The sequence below is a fragment of the Mustela nigripes genome, chromosome 9 (genome assembly GCF_022355385.1).
Source record: "Mustela nigripes isolate SB6536 chromosome 9, MUSNIG.SB6536, whole genome shotgun sequence".
Lineage (NCBI taxonomy): Eukaryota > Metazoa > Chordata > Mammalia > Carnivora > Mustelidae > Mustela > Mustela nigripes.
Genome location: NC_081565.1, coordinates 13,379,377 through 13,397,370, shown reverse-complemented (window position 1 = coordinate 13,397,370; position 17,994 = coordinate 13,379,377). Strand labels below are relative to the sequence as shown.

General features: G+C 38.6%; 1 protein-coding gene across 1 annotated transcript in view; it reads right to left on the bottom strand.

Moving 5' to 3' along the window:
* The window catches only part of C5 (complement C5), a 97,564-nt gene that overhangs the window by 59,632 nt on the left and 19,938 nt on the right, over positions 1 to 17,994 (bottom strand). Inside the window, exons 3-9 of the mRNA XM_059412169.1 lie at positions 13,031 to 13,094; positions 12,717 to 12,870; positions 10,429 to 10,543; positions 8,680 to 8,806; positions 6,222 to 6,337; positions 4,005 to 4,190; positions 1,140 to 1,343 (exon numbers count right to left, since the gene is read on the bottom strand). Of these exons, the coding sequence (XP_059268152.1) occupies positions 1,140 to 1,343; positions 4,005 to 4,190; positions 6,222 to 6,337; positions 8,680 to 8,806; positions 10,429 to 10,543; positions 12,717 to 12,870; positions 13,031 to 13,094 (966 nt within the window). The remainder of the gene's footprint in view (positions 1 to 1,139; positions 1,344 to 4,004; positions 4,191 to 6,221; positions 6,338 to 8,679; positions 8,807 to 10,428; positions 10,544 to 12,716; positions 12,871 to 13,030; positions 13,095 to 17,994) is intronic.

Sequence of the window (17,994 nt, the reverse complement as noted above, 5' to 3'; positions counted from 1 at the left end):
AGTGGCACTATATCAGGGCATGAATATTACCCCAATTGTGCAGAGAGATAAAGAGACTGGAGCTCAGAAATTAACTAAATGTCATACTGATTTTGCTCAAAATCACATAACTAGGAAATCAGAGAGCTAATATTTAACCCCAAATCTATGTAAAGTCAGCACACTGTTGCTAAAATCTCTTTCATTTTATTGATAAAAAAAAATTGATGAGTAAGAGGAGTACATATTATTTAGGAATTAAGTTTTAAAGCCAGAGATTAGGTTCTAAACTGGAGGCATATGGTTTAAAAAAAAAAAAAAAAGGTTACAATTGAAGCCAAAATGTCCTCAAAGGTCGCTTAAATTGTCCTTGGACAGCAGGACTTCATACATGGTTTTGTTACACAGTCCCTATACAGGTCCCATAACTCTTCATCAGTCACTATGACATCTGTGCTCCTCATTTATTTTTTAATTTCTTCCTCAAAAATGTTGAAAAAGCCTTCACCATCTGTTTGACCTGGCCATCAGAATAACACATCCCATTTCTTTGACAATTGTTAGGAAGCCCTTAACCTTTTTCTTACCTTCTGTCCTACCTTCCTACCTTCAGCCTTGATTTGTTACTGTTGTTTAATATAAGCAAAGTAATAGGGATGCTGCTGAACTATAGAATTGGAGTAGGAATCATATGACTCAACTCTTAAGAGCAGGATTTGGGGCCCCCTTGTATGCCAATGAAAAGTACATATTAGAAATAGGTCTAGGCATGTATCTTTGTGGCCATGAACTAGGGCAGAAGTAATGTGAGAACTTAACCAGGCTCTCTCTACAGAGTAATTAGTCTCTCCTTAGTGAAAGGCATATCAGACAAGGAGTCAGAGGTGCCCAGTTCAAATCGAAATCTTCCTTTTCCAAGCTGAGTGACCACAGTAAACCTCTTAACCCGTCTGTTCCTCAGTTTCATCATCTAGGAAATGGTCATGAAATCATGGCTCATCTCAGAGGTTTTTGAAAAACTGATTATCAAATTTGATTATGTTCCTGGAAGTGCTTTGTAAAAACAAATGTGAGGGATCATTCTCATGTTCCTCTGTTAACAAAGAGAGATATTCAGGTAGGGGCATAGACAGATGTAAATCTATCATTACTGTACTTACCAAGTAATTATAGTGAGCTATTTTGTCAATGTATGGACTTCTGGGGGTAACAATAATATTCAGATATCCTCCCACTTGCAAAGCTTTATAGTTGTCAATCCAGTCAATATAAAGGTAACTTTGGCTAAGAGATGAATATGTTACTGCTTGATAATCTCTGCTGGCCTGATTTTCTTCTGGAAGGTCTGGGTCATCAGTCCTGACCTGAAAAGGAAAATTTCAAGAAGATATGTGGACTGTAACGAAATATTTTCTATGAAAAATACCTTTTAAATTTCTTTCTTTGCCTTATAAATTTCTACATTTCACAACACCAATGCTAAAGGAAAAAAAGACTCCATTACTTCACTGTTTGTACAGCTGTGGTATCAAGTAACTTTACCAGACTCCGGACAATAATTGGAATAATCTGGGATTATGAGCTATAGTAGGAACGTCTGGTGAAGTGAAGAGGGAGAGATGCTCCCAGAAAAAATATTAGCACCCTTCCTGAAACGTCATGGCAATCTGGGGACTCCTCTTCTTATGGGTTGGCAGGGTAAGAGAAGGGTAGTTGTAGGAAGACCTTGAGGACTGGGGACAAGAGTTGTAAATGAACATCACACAGACTCTCTGGTCCAGTTTTAATGTGAAGTGGTGGCACAGAGGTGTATTTATAAATATGGAATAGGGCAGGAATGATATCTTGGCAGCAGTGTCTACTTTTGACAACAAAAGTGGTACTAGCTCATGCTCTGGAGTGAGATAGGCATTGATTTGCCTCCCAGGGCCTCCATTTGTTAACTCTGGAGAAGTTATTTAATCACAAGAGAGGTTACTAGTCCCCTCTCTTTCCCAAGATGCAAAATAACAGAGTATGTTCTCTAACTCATGGAGCTAACTGGGTGGTAAATGTGTTCTACACAAATCTCTCAATATTCCATAAGTGCTCAGCAGATGACAGTGAATGCGTGCGTGCTGCAGTCATTGATGTGCATTATCAACTTACTCATTTTTTATTTGGGATTGGGAACTTAAGTTGGGAATTTGCTGGGAGAGAAGCCTATTAACTGAGCTCGAAGTTAGAGTGGTTTATGCAGCTAGGAAAAAAGGAGGCTTCTGGGCATAAAAACAGACACATAGACCAGAGGAACAGAGTAGAGAGCCCAGATATGTACCCGCAACTCTATGGTCAAATAATCTTCGACAAAACAGGAAAAAATATACAGTGGAAAAAAGACACTCTCTTCAATAAATGGTGCTGGGAAAACTGGACAGCTATATGTAGAAGAATGAAACTTGACCATTCTCTTACACCATACACAAAGATAAACTCAAAATGGATAAAAGACCTCAACGTGAGACAGGAATCCATCAGAATCCTAGAGGAGAACATAGGCAGTAACCTCTTCGATATCAGCCACAGCAACTTCTTTCAAGATATGTCTCCAAAGGCAAAGGAAAGAAAAGCGAAGATGAACTTTTGGGACTTCATCAAGATCAAAAGCTTCTGCACAGCAAAGGAAACAGTCAACAAAACAAAGAGGCAACCCACTGAATGGGAGAAGAAATTTGCAAAGGACAGTGCAGACAAAAGGTTGATATCCAGGATCTATAAAGAACTCCTCAAACTCAACACACACAAAACAGACAATCATATTAAAAAATGGGCAGAAGATATGAACAGATACTTCTCCAATGAAGACATACAAATGGCTATCAGACACATGAAAAAATGTTCTTCATCACTAGCCATCAGGGAGATTCAAATTAAAACCACATTGAGATACCACCTTATACCAGTTAGAATGGCCAAAATTAGCAAGACAGGAAACAACATGTGTTGGAGGAGATGTGGAGAAAGGGGAACCCTCTTACACTGTTGGTGGGAATGCAAGTTGGTGCAGCCACTTTGGAAAACAGTGTGGAGATTCCTCAAGAAATTAAAAATAGAGCTTCCCTATGACTCTGCAATTGCACTACGGGGTATTTACCCCAAAGATACAGATGGAGTGAAAAGAAGGGCCATCTGTACCCCAGCGTTTATAGCAGCAATGGCCACGATTGCCAAACTGTGGAAAGAACCAAGATGCCCTTCAACGGGCAAATGGATAAGGAAGATGTGGTCCATATACACTATGGAGTATTATGCCTCCATCAGAAAGGATGAATACCCAACTTTTGTAGCAACATGGACAGGACTGGAAGAGATTATGCTGAGTGAAATAAGTCAGCAGAGAGAGAATCAATTATCATATGATTTCACTTATTTGTGGAGCATAAGAAATAGCATGGAGGACAAGGGGAGATGGAGAGGAGAAGGGAGTTGAGGGAAATTGGAAGGGGAGGTGAACCATGAGAGACTATGGACTCTGAAAAACAATCTGAGGGTTTTGAAGGGAAGAGGGGTGGGACACTGGGGGAACCAGGTGGTGGGTATTAGAGAGGGCATGGGTGGCATGGAGCACTGGGTGTGGTGCAAAAACAATGAATACTGTTATGCTGAAAAGAAAAAAAAAAAAAGGAGATTTCTCTGTTTGACCCTTTTGTGTCCCCGAAAAAAGATAAAAAGTCCAGGTGAAGGGGAGAATATTTCTACCACTGGCTTCCACTGATGTACCTATTCTGAAGCTTCTAGATTCTAATGAAGACTTACTAACATAAGAGAAAATAATTCCCCACTGAAAAGCGATAGATCAATCTTCCTCAAGGACCATTCAATGGATTATCATATTGTCTCTGGTTCTTATGTTTTTGCATGCAAAATTGTGAATCTGTTCTCTGGACTCACATTTAAAATCTGCCACATCTGTTGGGCACTCTAGCCAAAACACATAGTCAAAAGCACACGCTGTCCTAGAAATTCAACAGGAGAATTCAGCTTACGTTAAACTCGAGCACCGTTGCTCCAGATGGAAGATTAAGCACAAATGATGCTACTCCATTACTGGAACGTGTTACTTCTTTCTTTGGCTCCAAGTCAGACATCTCTTGGTTTACATCAAAGGTGTGTGCACTCAGAGTCACCGGGACCCCTCCTACCACCTGGTCCAGCGAATCCTTAACCTGCACCTGTTTGTCAGAATAGTCCAAATCCATTTCAGCGCTCATCACTACTTTTTAAAAAAGCAGAACAATTCTGAAATAATTTTTATTCTTCCCCACAAAAGTATGAATCATTCATGTTTACTTTAGTAAAGAGAAGCATATTCTTAGCTTGGAGGAAGGTTTGGTTCTATTTAGTTACGTCATTTTCTAATGGATTCCCTGTATGTCAAGCAGACTCAGGACATAAATATCTTTCTACTAAATCTATTAAGTAGATGTGATAAGGTCTTCCGCTACCTAACTTCTGTGACTCTTCAGTGTGTTTAGAACCGGATAAAGGAGAAAAACAAGGCAATCACATTTGGGAATCATTTTCTTAGACACGACAAACAATAAATTCATCTTTTTTTTTCTCCTAACCTCTCTCTACCTCTCATTGCCATCCATATGGCCACACATAATTTCAACAAAGATATGCTTTATGTTATTTTATTTTTTATATGTGATAGAAAATATAGAAAATATTTTAAAATAATATAGATATATTCAATATAATACTATTATATTTGTGGCATTTTATTATATATTATTATGTATTATCATATGTCCCCTATAATAACATATATTGTAACATATTTATACTAATGAAAGAAGCTACAAGCATGTCCAAAGCTTGCCTTAGCTTGGCAAATCTTTTCTTCTTAAAAGCCAGTGGCCAGGGTGCCTGGGTGGCTCAGTGGGTTAAGCTGCTGCCTTCAGCTCAGGTCATGACCTCAGGGTCCTGGGATCAAGTGCCACATCGGGCTCTCTGCTCAGCAGGGAGCCTGCTTCCCTCTCTCTCTCTCTGCCTGCCTCTTTGCCTACTTGTGATCTCTCTCTCTGTCAAATAAATAAATAAATAAAATCTTAAAAAAAAAAAAAAAAAAAGCCAGTGGCCATTTAAGTCACTCTCTTAAGACAGTAAGTATTAAGTACATTTTAATTACACCAAAGTTGATTTTCAAAAGCAAAACATTTTAAAAATTAATTTATTTTATTAAATAGATCAGATAATTTGCCATCATAAAGAGAGAGTCTGAGGCTAAAAGTACAAATAAAGTAATATTTACATCTTTATCATTAGACATCACGTGGAGAATGCCCTTATCATAAAATGTACTTTTAACCTCACTCATTAGTCTCCTAAAATTCATCATAAAAAAGCAGACATCAATTTAAAGTTAATAAAACACATTTTACTCTAAAGATATATAATAGTTGTTAAAAGCAACACATTTTTAAAGAATAAAAAAATAAAACACTCTGTTCTAGCTTCCTAAGTTAAAGTAGGGAACAAAAATTTCCATCTTAAAAATATAATATAACATGTATTACATATAACAAAATATATGGCAGTAAATAAAATATAATTAGAAAGTCAAATGAATGTATTACACTATACTGTGAGCATTTTATAAAAGGAAAAGGGGAGGGAGGTGAGAAAATATTAAAAGGGAAGGAGGATGAAGAAGAAAAAAAAGACAGAGAACAGAGAGAACAGACAGGCAAGGACCCAGGGAGCCAAAATGGAAAGAATGGAGAATGGTACGGATAGAGGACATGAGACAGAGTTACTGCCAAGGACCACAGAGGCAGACTGAAAAGCACAGGAAGGCAAACAAAGATGACACCGGAAGTAAAAAAATGGTGAGAGAAAGGGGTTTTATTTTCAAGGAATGATATTCCTGTTTTAAGACTTCTGAAGAATATGTCACCAAATAATTTTAAATGTTAATGCTTTTTTAAAACTACAGACTTACGGTGTTTTATTTACATATAATTTAATGCAATGCTTTTTAAGGGAATGCCTAAAGGTTGCTCTAAGCATTGAAATCACTCCTGAGGCTGAAGCTGGCCTGCATTTTCCTACCTCCCCTCTACATTCACAACCAATCCCCGCTCACAGGTGAGTTTTCTCTATGATTCCCTCTTCCAGCATCCCTTCCCTGTTTGACACCCTAAGGGTTTTTGTAAACAGAAAAAGATAACTATATTTAGCAATATTCTTTCATTTACCTTGATAGAATATGGAATCCCAGGCTTCAAGAAAAGAGGAGTAGCAACCAAATTCAGTTTGTAGGGAGAGAGGACATATTTGATGCCAGGAATTTCAGCCTCTTCAGAAAATCCACCTAAAGAAATGACATGCATCACATTGAGGATTATACCACTCGGTATGGGGATCTAGTTTAACTGTGCCTGTCTCCATAGACTTATTCATTCACGGGCCCCATTCCTGCATTCATTCATCAGGAGTAAGTAGGACCTGGGTCTTGGTTCAAAGGAACAGTGCAGAGAAAATTTTAGACCTCGGGAATTTCCAAAGCCTTACATCCAAGGCCTGTGTGTAGAGTCACCCCTTGTGGAAGGAGACTTTAGGATTGGACTGAGGAGGAGTGTATGGAAGCGACACCACTTTTTGTTAGTGACCTGAGTTTCAGTTGAATATGTACAAGGGGTTATGGAGAGAAGGAAAGGACTAGACAACTAAGCTTTACAGTTTCACCTATAGAGCACATGATACAGACAGAACTGGATAAGACAGAAGAAGAGTGCTTGAGGTAACGGGAGCCCTGAGAGTTCACTAGCAGGAGCCCAGTAACGCACAAAGCTCCAGTATCCCTAAACTCCTTTCCAGTATTCATCCCTAACACTTCTCTCTCTATATATATCCTATACTTTAGCCAACTGGATAATCAACTGGATAATCTCAAAGATCAAGTCTTGCCTTCTACCTTTGGTACATGCCCTCTATGGAGGGCGTCCCATTTCTCCCCCATCTACCATCCTTGCCTCAAAACCCTACTCATCCTCCAGGGCTGTCTTCAGGATACAGTCACCTGGGAACTCACCTTCCTCTGGAGATCAGTAACATCAAGTACTTTGCTTATTAGAGCACAAAGAGAATTCCTGCTTTTAACAAAATCCTTTACCTGTCTTACAGCTGATGCTAGTTTGTAACCCACTTGAGTGCTGGGATTATATGTCATCCATATTTGTAAGTCTATATGTTTAGCAATACTATTTGAATATCTCACAAATATTGATTAAATGGAATTTATTTGAAATTAATTGAGAAAAAGTAAAAGTAAAAAAGATATGGGGGCTCCTGGGTGGCTCAGTGGGTTAGGGCCTCTGCCTTCAGCTCGAGTCATGATCTCAGGGTCCTGGAATCGAGCCCCACATCGGGCTCTCTGCTCAGCAGGGAGCCCGCTTTCCCCTCTGTCTCTGCCTGCCTCTTTGCTTCCTTGTGATCTCTGTCTGTCAAGCAAATAAATAAAATCTTTTTTAAAAAAAGATATGTTAAAATAATGTAAAAAATAATATTCTGGGCAAGAAGCATCATTCTCTAATACCTATTGATCATCTTATATATACTCAATAATTGAATAATTATCTCAATACTTCATTGTATGACCCTTGAAGAAAAATTTAAAGAAGAGGAAGGAACATTAAGAATCATCTTGTCTAATTCTCATTTTATTTAAAAAAAAAAAAAAGGCTAGTGTGGTTAAATTGTTCAAGTTAGTTTAAGGGTTCACTGTAAACCTGAAAATATAAAGAATATTACTAATCAAGACACCAGAAGTAAGACAAATTGACCTAATTTGGAGTAATAATTAATAATTATTAAAAACCACTGGAGTTGTGTTGAGAGAATGAGATAAAAATTTAAGGATGCTAAGAAAGTAGTAGGTAGGAAGAAGAAAAGAAGGAGGAGGAGAAGGAGAAGAAGGAGGAGTAGGAGGAGGAGAATAGGGGGAGGAGGAGGAGAAGGGGGGAGGAAGATGAGGAGGATGAGGAAGAAGGGGAGGAGGAAGGAGAAGAGGAGGAAGAAGGAAGAGGCAGAGGAAGGTGGATAGGAAGAAGAAGAAAGAAAAAAGGAGGTAGAGGGGAAGGGGGAGGAGAGGGGCTAACACGTATATAGTTCTCACTCTATGTGAGACGTATACTGTTGTGAGTATTTTGCAAATATTGACTCTCCAATCCTCACCACAGCCCTATGAGGTATACGTAATTACTGCACCCATTTTAGAAACATTACCTCCAATTTTAGATAGAATTCCTGAATATTACAGCTAAAAGGGGCTTTTATCATTGTACAGATAAGGAGACTAAATGATAATGCAGTATCTTTCATTTGCATAGTACTTTGTCAAACATTTCTACATATATATATCATTTAGATTTTTATTCTTACCAGGTAAGAACACTGGGGTTCTAGTGGTTGAAGCCAGATATCAGGATATCAATATCGATTGAGCAGATGCTACCCCATTTTGCACTAGGGGTGATAGAGACCCAGTGACTAGAGTGTGGGAGAGTTCTACTCTAATCTCAGCTTCTAGTGGTATGAAAAGTAAAATTTAAGTAAGAAAGAAAATAAAATACAAAAGAATTACAGAAATTATTTACACTTTTAGTATGCTGTCTAGATAGTATTCAAGAGAAATTAAACAACAAAAAACCTTACCTGCTGACTCTATGACTGTTACACCAATGTAAAGGTACTTGTTGTTTAAATCTTCCAGACTGCCATAGGACAGTTCTTTGATCGCCGTTTCAGAGTTAAATGTGAACTGAGCAACTCCATTTATCAACTTTTTAAAAACGGAAAATGAAAGAGGTATTTCAGGGAAGTTAACAGAGAAAAATTAACAAAATATGGATTTACTAGCTTTCTAAGTAGAAAGCAACTATGAGAGGAATGATCTAGTGTCACCAGGAGAGTGAATGATTAAGTCTACAAATAAGCCCAAAGTGTTGTTTTCTAACTTATGGGTCTAGATGTATAGGAAGAGTTGTAAACATTATGTAGTTCAACGGGTCTTTTTTGCACTAGCTGACCAACGTTCCTTTCCCCGATCTCTGAGTCGTCTTCCAACTTCGGGGCCTGCTCTCCAGCTTACTTTTGATCCTGGGAGTTTGTTGGGGTTTATGATACTTAATTTGTACCTCACTGCTTACATACTGAACCACTTATTTAAAAACACACAATGGAGAGAGGGAGATGGAGTTAAGTCATATTACAATATTTAATTATTAACCACAACAGTAAAATAGATTTTGCCTTATTTTTCTTCTAAAATTGAGTAGCTTGGGGCCAGGGATTTTTGACTTATTTACCTTCATATCCCAGTGTCCAGCATAGAATCTTACAGTAAAAAGAGGTGTCTGCTTTATATCTTGGATAAATAAAACTCTTTGGAAAAGCTTAGGCTGAATAACTGATGATACAAACCACACAAATATGCAAGAGGGAGCAGAATGGCAGGAGTCCTTATCACCTGAGGCATAACGTCAAGAACACTGAACAAGGAAAAGGGGATCAGGGCTCAAATATGAGCTCCGGCAACCACTAACCCTTAACTGTAGACAAATAACTTCCCAGTGAATTCATTCACTCACAAATATTTATAGAGCGCCTACTCTTTGCCTGGACTCAGGTTGGCTCTGGGCATATAATGGGAAAAATTAAGATCCACAGAGAGGTTGGTGTAGAGAATGATAATTGCAATAAAAAAGGGTTTCTCAATGTCAGCACTATTGACATTTGGACAGGGGAATTGTTTGCTGCTGGGAGTTGCTCAGTGCATTGCAGAAGTTTGGCAGCATCCTGGCCTCTTTTACTAAATGCTAGTGGCACCCCCCCTTCCCTGTTGTAACAACCACAAATGTTCCTGAACATTGCTAAATGTCCCCTTGGGGGTAAACAATGTCTCTGGTTGGGAACCATTGTAATAAAACATGAAACATACTCCACCAAGGGAGGCTCAAGGCCTAAGGGAGTACCTGGCAGGGGCAGCCAACCTAGTTTACAGGAGTCAGGGAGACTTCCCAGAGATAGGGAGCTAACACTGAGACTTTGAGAAGGAATTAGCCAGGGAACAAAGAGGCAGAAGGGACCAAGGGAAAGAGCATTCCCAAGTAGAAGCAGAGGCATTGCAAGCACCTGGAGGCAAGTGAGACTAGGGTAAGTTCCAGGAACTGGAGTGACCAGTGCCAGGGAGAGGAAACAGGGCATGAGATAGGCTGGCAAGGGAGGCTGATGTCATGGACAGTGGACTTTATCCTGAGGACCAGAAGAAGCCAAGGGAGCATCTTAGTTTTGATTTCCACACCTATGTAAAATGAGGGGTTGGACTAGATGATTTGGAAGTGACTTTTCTCCAGCCTTCCTGATGTGTCTTTAGGTACAAGTGAACCCATCTTAACATCTTACCATTTTGTTTTGCAATGCTTTTTGCATCATTTCTTTTTGATCATCTATTAAGTTGTCTCTTATTCCAAAAGTGATAAAAACATCAGCTTCGGTGACAACTTTATTATAAAAATATCTGCCAAACAATAATACATAAAATTATTTTGCTAACATGGTTAAAACAATAAAATTCAGATCTAATGTAACAATTTAAAATTACATAAAGCATTTGATACACTTTCAAGTGTCTTCCATCCACTATTGCATTTCATCCTCTTAAAGCTATAAAAATAAAACCAAAGTGCAGATATTTATTACTCTCTGCTAAATGAAAAAAAAAAAAAAACAGATCTTGGGGAGATCAAAAGACCTCTCAGGTCCAGAATCAGGATACACTGCTTCCTTAATGATTTGGTATCAGTGGGGCTCAGTTCTCTATTTTCTTTTACATCTTTAAAAGCAGCATACCCAATCTCATTGTAATATAAGCTCCTTTTTAAACATTATAACTGCATATTTCTTTTTTAGTTTGGAATTAAAGTGAGACTAAAGGAAATTTCCTGCATAACAAAAAACACTGTAGCAAGAGCTAATCTTCCTTGTCCATAGTCTGAACAAATAAAGTAAGTGTTTCCCTTAAAAGAAGTCAGTTTCTAGAATTCTCTGTTAAATGAGCCTTTGTGTTGGTTTAGACTAAGTAACACTCCATCTTAGGAATAAATGCTAGTAAGAAAGGCAGTATAGGGTAGTACTGAGGGCTTGAATTCTGAAACCAGACAGGCCACATAACTTACTAGCTGTGTGATCTTGGGAAAATAAGTTAATATTTATGTACCTCTGTTTTTGTATTTGTCATATGGAGACAGAAATAGTATCTGACTCACAGAGATTTCATAAAGATTAAGTGAGCTCATATATACAGAGTACTTAGAAAAATGCCCAACACATTCCATTATATAAATTGGTTATTGTTACTAATAACTACATTATATGGTCATTTTTATTTTTATTTTTAAAAAGACCTTATTTATTTATTTGAGAGAGAGAGAGAGCACGAGAGGCGGGAAGGTCAGAGGGAGAAGCAGGGAGCTCAATGCAGGACTCCATCCTGGGACTCCAAGATCATGACCTAAGCAGTTGCTTAACTGACTGATCCACCCAGGTGCCCTATATTGTCATTTTTAAATGACCTGTGTTTTCGCAGAAGATTGCTTGCAAAACTAACTCCAGTTCTCCACTGCCCCTTAAATCTACCACTTTTGTAGTTCCTTGCCAATGAAAGATATGAAAGGAATCTATTTCCTTTGGGCTGGTCTTCTAACTTGATTTGGACAAATGAATGTGGTAGAAGTGATGGTGAGCCAGTCCTAAGCTTAGACCTCAAGAGGACTTTCATGCTTCATATTCTGTGGGCATTGCTGCTACTACAGGCTAATCTCCTGGATGATGAGAGATACACAGAGTCCAGCTGTCTCTGTCACTTTAGTCAACTGTCAGACATGTGAGTAAGACCTCCCTAGACCAGCCAGATCCCAGGTGACCTGCCAACTGATGGCAGGCACACAGGTGAGCCCAGCTGACATTCAGCCTGGCCCAGATCAGTAGAACTGCCCAGCTGCCTCGTAAATGGTTGTTGTTTTAAAGTGTTGGGTCTTGAAGTAGTCATGTAGCTTTTTTAAGCCATTAAAAAAGGACAAGAAGTGGGGAGCCTGGGTGGCTCAGTGGGTTAAGCCACTGCCTTCGGCTCAGGTCATGATCCCAGGGTCCTGGGATCGAGTCTTGTATCGGGCTCTCTGCTCAGCGGGGAGCCTGCTTCCTCCTCTCTCTCTGGCTGCCTCTCTGCCTACTTGTGATCTCTCTCTGTCAAATAAATAAATAAATTCTTTTAAAAAAATGACAAGAAATAAGGCTTCATATCTCAGTCCCAGTATCCTAAGTCATGCTGATTCCTAAACATACACATTGGACTTAAAACCTTAAGTTTTTGTTTGTTTGTTTGTTTTTTTGCTGTTGAGTAACCAAAAAAGCTAAAATCAGAATCAGAGAAAATTGAAACGAGTAAATAAACTGTAGACCTGATAGCTCCTCAATCAGTCAATTCCCAAAGTCATAGTAAATCACAGATCACAGCAATATATGTGTGTATTAAGTCAACACATTGTACACTTTAAACGTGTACAATGTTACATGTCAATGATATCACAGTAAAGTGTGGGCAGGGGGAGGAATCACACTTCTCACTTAATCAACAATCACCAACCAGACTTGGCACTCAATTTAGCTAGATAAGCTGAAAAAAAAATTCTTACCTCGCTTTTATTGTAATTTCAAAATCATTAAAGTCCTTATAGCTAATGAAATTCTTTTCTGGTTCTATTGAGACTGAAAAATGTGGCATCACTGAAAATAAAAACAAAGAGGCAATTTTAGCATTTAAGTTAGAGTAGTCTTCTTTCTTTCTTTCTTTTTTAAAGAATTTATTTGTTTGACAGAGAGTGAGAGAAGGAGAGAGAACACAGGCAGGGGGAGCAGCAGAGGGAGAGGGGGAAGGAGGCTCCCTGATCAGCAGGGAGAGAGTAGCCTTCTTTCTGGTATAGTTGGACAAGCTGTAACATCAACACACCATTGACCTTGTCATCATCAAGACCATCATTATTGCCAACAATATCTGTGGGGGACCTCTCACTCTACCAGTGAGAGTTCTCTCCAGCTTTATGTACCAGAAGTACTTTGCTTCTACTTTGATTACAACATTTAGTATAGTCAATTGATTATTTCCTTCACTAGAGTATGGGGTCCTTGAAAACAGAAAAGACTGTACTCTATGTATCTTTGAATGTCTCTCCCCACCACCCTTTTCATGAGTCTTAAATATAGTATACACTCAATGAGGGTTTATTAAACTGAAAATGGAAAATGAAAACTCTTGCTTATTTAACAGTTCCCTTTTATGTCATAACCCATAAACCTATGGTTTATGGACATAACTCATCCGGTTACCCAGCCAGAAACCGATCTGGTTTCCAAATTCCAACATAAAACTCTGACTTTAGTCAAGAAGAGAAAGCTTGGGGAGCCTGGGAGGTTCATATGCTTAAGTATTTGCCTTCAGCTCAGGTTGTGATTCCAGGGTCCTGGGATTGAGCCCCATGTTGGGCTCTCAGCTCAGCTGGAAGTCTGCTTCTCCCTCTGCCTCTGCCTCTCTCCCCTGCTCATGCTCTCTCTCAAGTGAATAAATAAAACCTTTTTAAAGAGAGAGAAAGCTTACAATTAGCTAAAAGAAAGAACACCCATACAAAATTTAAAATTAGGGTAGAAAGGAAGGAGTTTTCTCTCTCTCTTTCTCTCTCGCTCTCTCTCTCTCACATTGATTGCCCAAGAGAAAACAATTTCACCTGTCAAAGTGGCACTGCCTTCTCTTTAGACTAACTAAGACCATGTACCAGGGCTTATGGATTCTAATTCTATTAGCCAGCACAACCATTAATAGAGAATTGCGTAACTAAGTGGCCCTGATATTGTGGACAAAGATTGACACATAAGTTTAACATAAGTTGGCGTCAGATATGGGTCATATTTCCTAGACAGAGAAGTCTAAAAGAAGAATGCACTTTGTTGCTCTAGGCTGCATTCCTGTGTTACCAAAGATGAAGACAGGTGTATGTATGAGGTGGAGGAAAACACTTCATCCTTACATCTAGTACCTACTTACTGTAGAGCAGGCACACTCTTATTAATGGGTATATCACAGTGAACAGAAAGACACAAACCCTGTCCTTACTGAGCTCACAGTCAAACAGCGAAGAGAGTTTATACACAGATAAACATAACCATAGTTATGAAAACGAATATATAAGTATAGGGAATTCATTCTTCCTAAGAAAGAGAAGTTAGGAAAAGATTTGCTGAATAAACTGTTTTTTGGCTGAGACTTGAAAGATGAGTAGGAGTTGGCTAAGTAATCAGGGAGGGGAGAAGTATTTTAGGCAGATGGAACATCATATCCAAAGTCCCCACTGCTGGAGGGAAGTAAGGGGATGCACAGTATAAAATGAGGCCCAAGAGGAGGAAGGCGGGGCCAGCTCAAAATAAGGATTTTTATTTTCATTAGCAAAGGAATGAGGAGCTACTGGGGACCTTTCAAAAGTGAAATAACATGATGAGATTTGCATTTAAAGATTTTGGCCAATACCAAATGAGAATAGCTTGGAAGAAGAGATAGCAGTTAGGAGGCTTTTGCAGTAGTCCAGGCAGGGGCCTGGTGATGAATTGATGAGGGTGGCCTCAGACAGTAGGAGGTGGAGGAATTCTAGATGTACACAGGAAGCAGTAAAAATACTCGGAGGAAGGAAGCTCAGTTAGGATTATAGGTTATTGAGAACCCATTATCTTTTAAAATTGTTTCAGTGTAACAAATTTTTTTGGTCACTGTTTTTTGTTTTGTTTTGTTTTTTTGCTCATTGTTAAAATTTGTGTATTTATTCTCTGTATCATTATAAGTCTCCTGGAGGAATAAAAAATGATTTCAAACAAAAGAAAGTTAAATTCGATATCAGAACACACAAATGCTTTAAAACAACTACAAGAAATGGAAAGATGGGAGTCTGGGTGGCTCAGGTGGATGGCTGACTGCCTTCAGCTCAGGTCACGATCCTGGTGTCCTGAGATTGAGCCCCGTTCCCTTTGCTGTGCTCTCTCTTTCTCAGTCAAACGAATAAATAAAATCTTAAAAAAAAAAAAAGAAATGGAAAGATAAGCTTTTTATATGTTAATTACTAGTCGATCAATATGATTGATTTCAAAATAAGGATGTCTTAGATTTCCAGATAAATATATTAGGGATTTGTGAGCCAGAAGGAAAATAGTACTGAACTCGGGGGATAGAAATCCAGTTGTTTCTTTTTTTTTTTTTTTTTTTAAATTTTTTATTTTTTATAAACATATATTTTTATCCCCAGGGGTACAGGTCTGTGAATCACCAGGTTTACACACTTCACAGCACTCACCAAATCACATACCCTCCCCAATGTCCATAATCCCACCCCCTTCTCCCAAACCCCCTCCCCCCGGCAACCCTCAGTTTGTTTTGTGAGATTAAGAGTCACTTATGGTTTGTCTCCCTCCCAATCCCATCTTGTTTCATTTATTCTTCTTCTACCCACTTAAGCCTCCATGTTGCATCACCACTTCCTCATATCAGGGAGATCATATGATAGTTGTCTTTCTCTGCTTGACTTATTTCGCTAAGCATGATACGCTCTAGTTCCATCCATGTTGTTGCAAATGGCAAGATTTCATTTCTTTTGATGGCTGCATAGTATTCCATTGTGTATATATACCACATCTTCTTGATCCATTCATCTGTTGATTCAGGAGGTTCAGAGAATGCCCCTCAAAATCAATAAGAATAGGCCCACACCCCGTCACCTAATAGTAAAATTTACAAGTCTCAATGACAAAGAGAAAATCCTGAAAGCAGCCCGGGAAAAGAAGTCTGTAACATACAATGGTAAAAATATTAGATTGGCAGCTGACTTATCCACAGAGACCTGGCAGGCCAGAAAGAGCTGGCATGATATTTTCAGAGCACTAAACGAGAAAAACATGCAGCCAAGAATACTATATCCAGCTAGGCTATCATTGAAAATAGAAGGAGAGATTAAAAGCTTCCAGGACAAACAACAACTGAAAGAATTTGCAAATACCAAACCAGCTCTACAGGAAATATTGAAAGGGGTCCTCTAAGCAAAGAGAGAGCCTACAAGTGGTAGATCAGAAAGGAACAGAGACCATATACAGTAACAGTCACCTTACAGGCAATACAATGGCACTAAATTCATATCTCTCAATAGTTACCCTGAATGTGAATGGGCTAAATGCCCCTGTCAAAAGACACAGGGTATCAGAATGGATAAAAAAACAAAACCCATCTATATGTTGCCTCCAAGAAACACATTTTAAGCCTGAAGACACCTCCAGATTTAAAGTGAGGGGGTGGAAAAGAATTTACCATGCTAATGGACATCAGAAGAAAGCAGGAGTGGCAATCCTTATATCAGATCAATTAGATTTTAAGCCAAAGACTATAATAAGAGATGAGGAAGGACACTATATCATACTCAAAGGGTCTGTCCAACAAGAAGATTTAACAATTTTAAATATCTATGCCCCCAATGTGGGAGCAGCCAACTATATAAACCAATTAATAACAAAATCAAAGAAACACATCAACAATAATACAATAATAGTAGGGGACTTTAACACTCCCCTCACTGAAATGGACAGGTCATCCAAGCAAAAGATCAGCAAGGAAATAAAGGCCTTAAACGACACACTGGACCAGATGGACATCACAGATATATTCAGAATATTTCATCCCAAAGCAACAGAATACACATTCTTCTCTAGTGCACATGGAACATTCTCCAGAATAGATCACATCCTCGGTCCTAAATCAGGACTCAACCGGTATCAAAAGATTGGGATCATTCCCTGCATATTTTCAGACCACAATGCTCTAAAGCTAGAACTCAACCACAAAAGGAAGTTTGGAAAGAACCCAAATACATGGAGACTAAACAGTATCCTTCTAAAGAATGAATGGGTCAACCGGGAAATTAAAGAAGAATTGAAAAAAATCATGGAAACAAATGATAATGAAAATACAACGGTTCAAAATCTGTGGGACACAACAAAGGCAGTCCTGAGAGGAAAATATATAGCGGTACAAGCCTTTCTCAAGAAACAAGAAAGGTCTCAGGTACACAACCTAACCCTACACCTAAAGGAGCTGGAGAAAGAACAAGAAAGAAACCCTAAGCCCAGCAGGAGAAGAGAAATCATAAAGATCAGAGCAGAAATCAATGAAATAGAAACCAAAAAAACAATAGAACAAATCAACGAAACTAGGAGCTGGTTCTTTGAAAGAATTAATAAAATTGATAAACCCCTGGCCAGACTTATCAAAAAGAAAAGAGAAAGGACCCAAATAAATAAAATCATGAATGAAAGAGGAGAGATCACAACTAACACCAAAGAAATACAAACTATTATAAGAACATACTATGAGCAACTCTACGGCAATAAATTTGACAATCTGGAAGAAATGGATGCATTCCTAGAAACATATAAACTACCACAACTGAACCAGGAAGAAATAGAAAGCCTGAACAGACCCATAACCAGTAAGGAGATTGAAACAGTCATTAAAAATCTCCAAACAAACAAAAGCCCAGGGCCAGACGGCTTCCCGGGGGAATTCTACCAAACATTTAAAGAAGAACTAATTCCTATTCTCCTGAAACTGTTCCAAAAAATAGAAATGGAAGGAAAACTTCCAAACTCATTTTATGAGGCCAGCATCACCTTGATCCCAAAACCAGACAAGGATCCCACCAAAAAAGAGAGCTATAGACCGATATCCTTGATGAACACAGATGCGAAAATATTCAACAAAATACTAGCCAATAGGATTCAACAGTACATTAAAAAGATTATTCACCACGACCAAGTGGGATTTATTCCAGGGCTGCAAGGTTGGTTCAACATCCGCAAATCAGTCAATGTGATACAACACATCAATAAAAG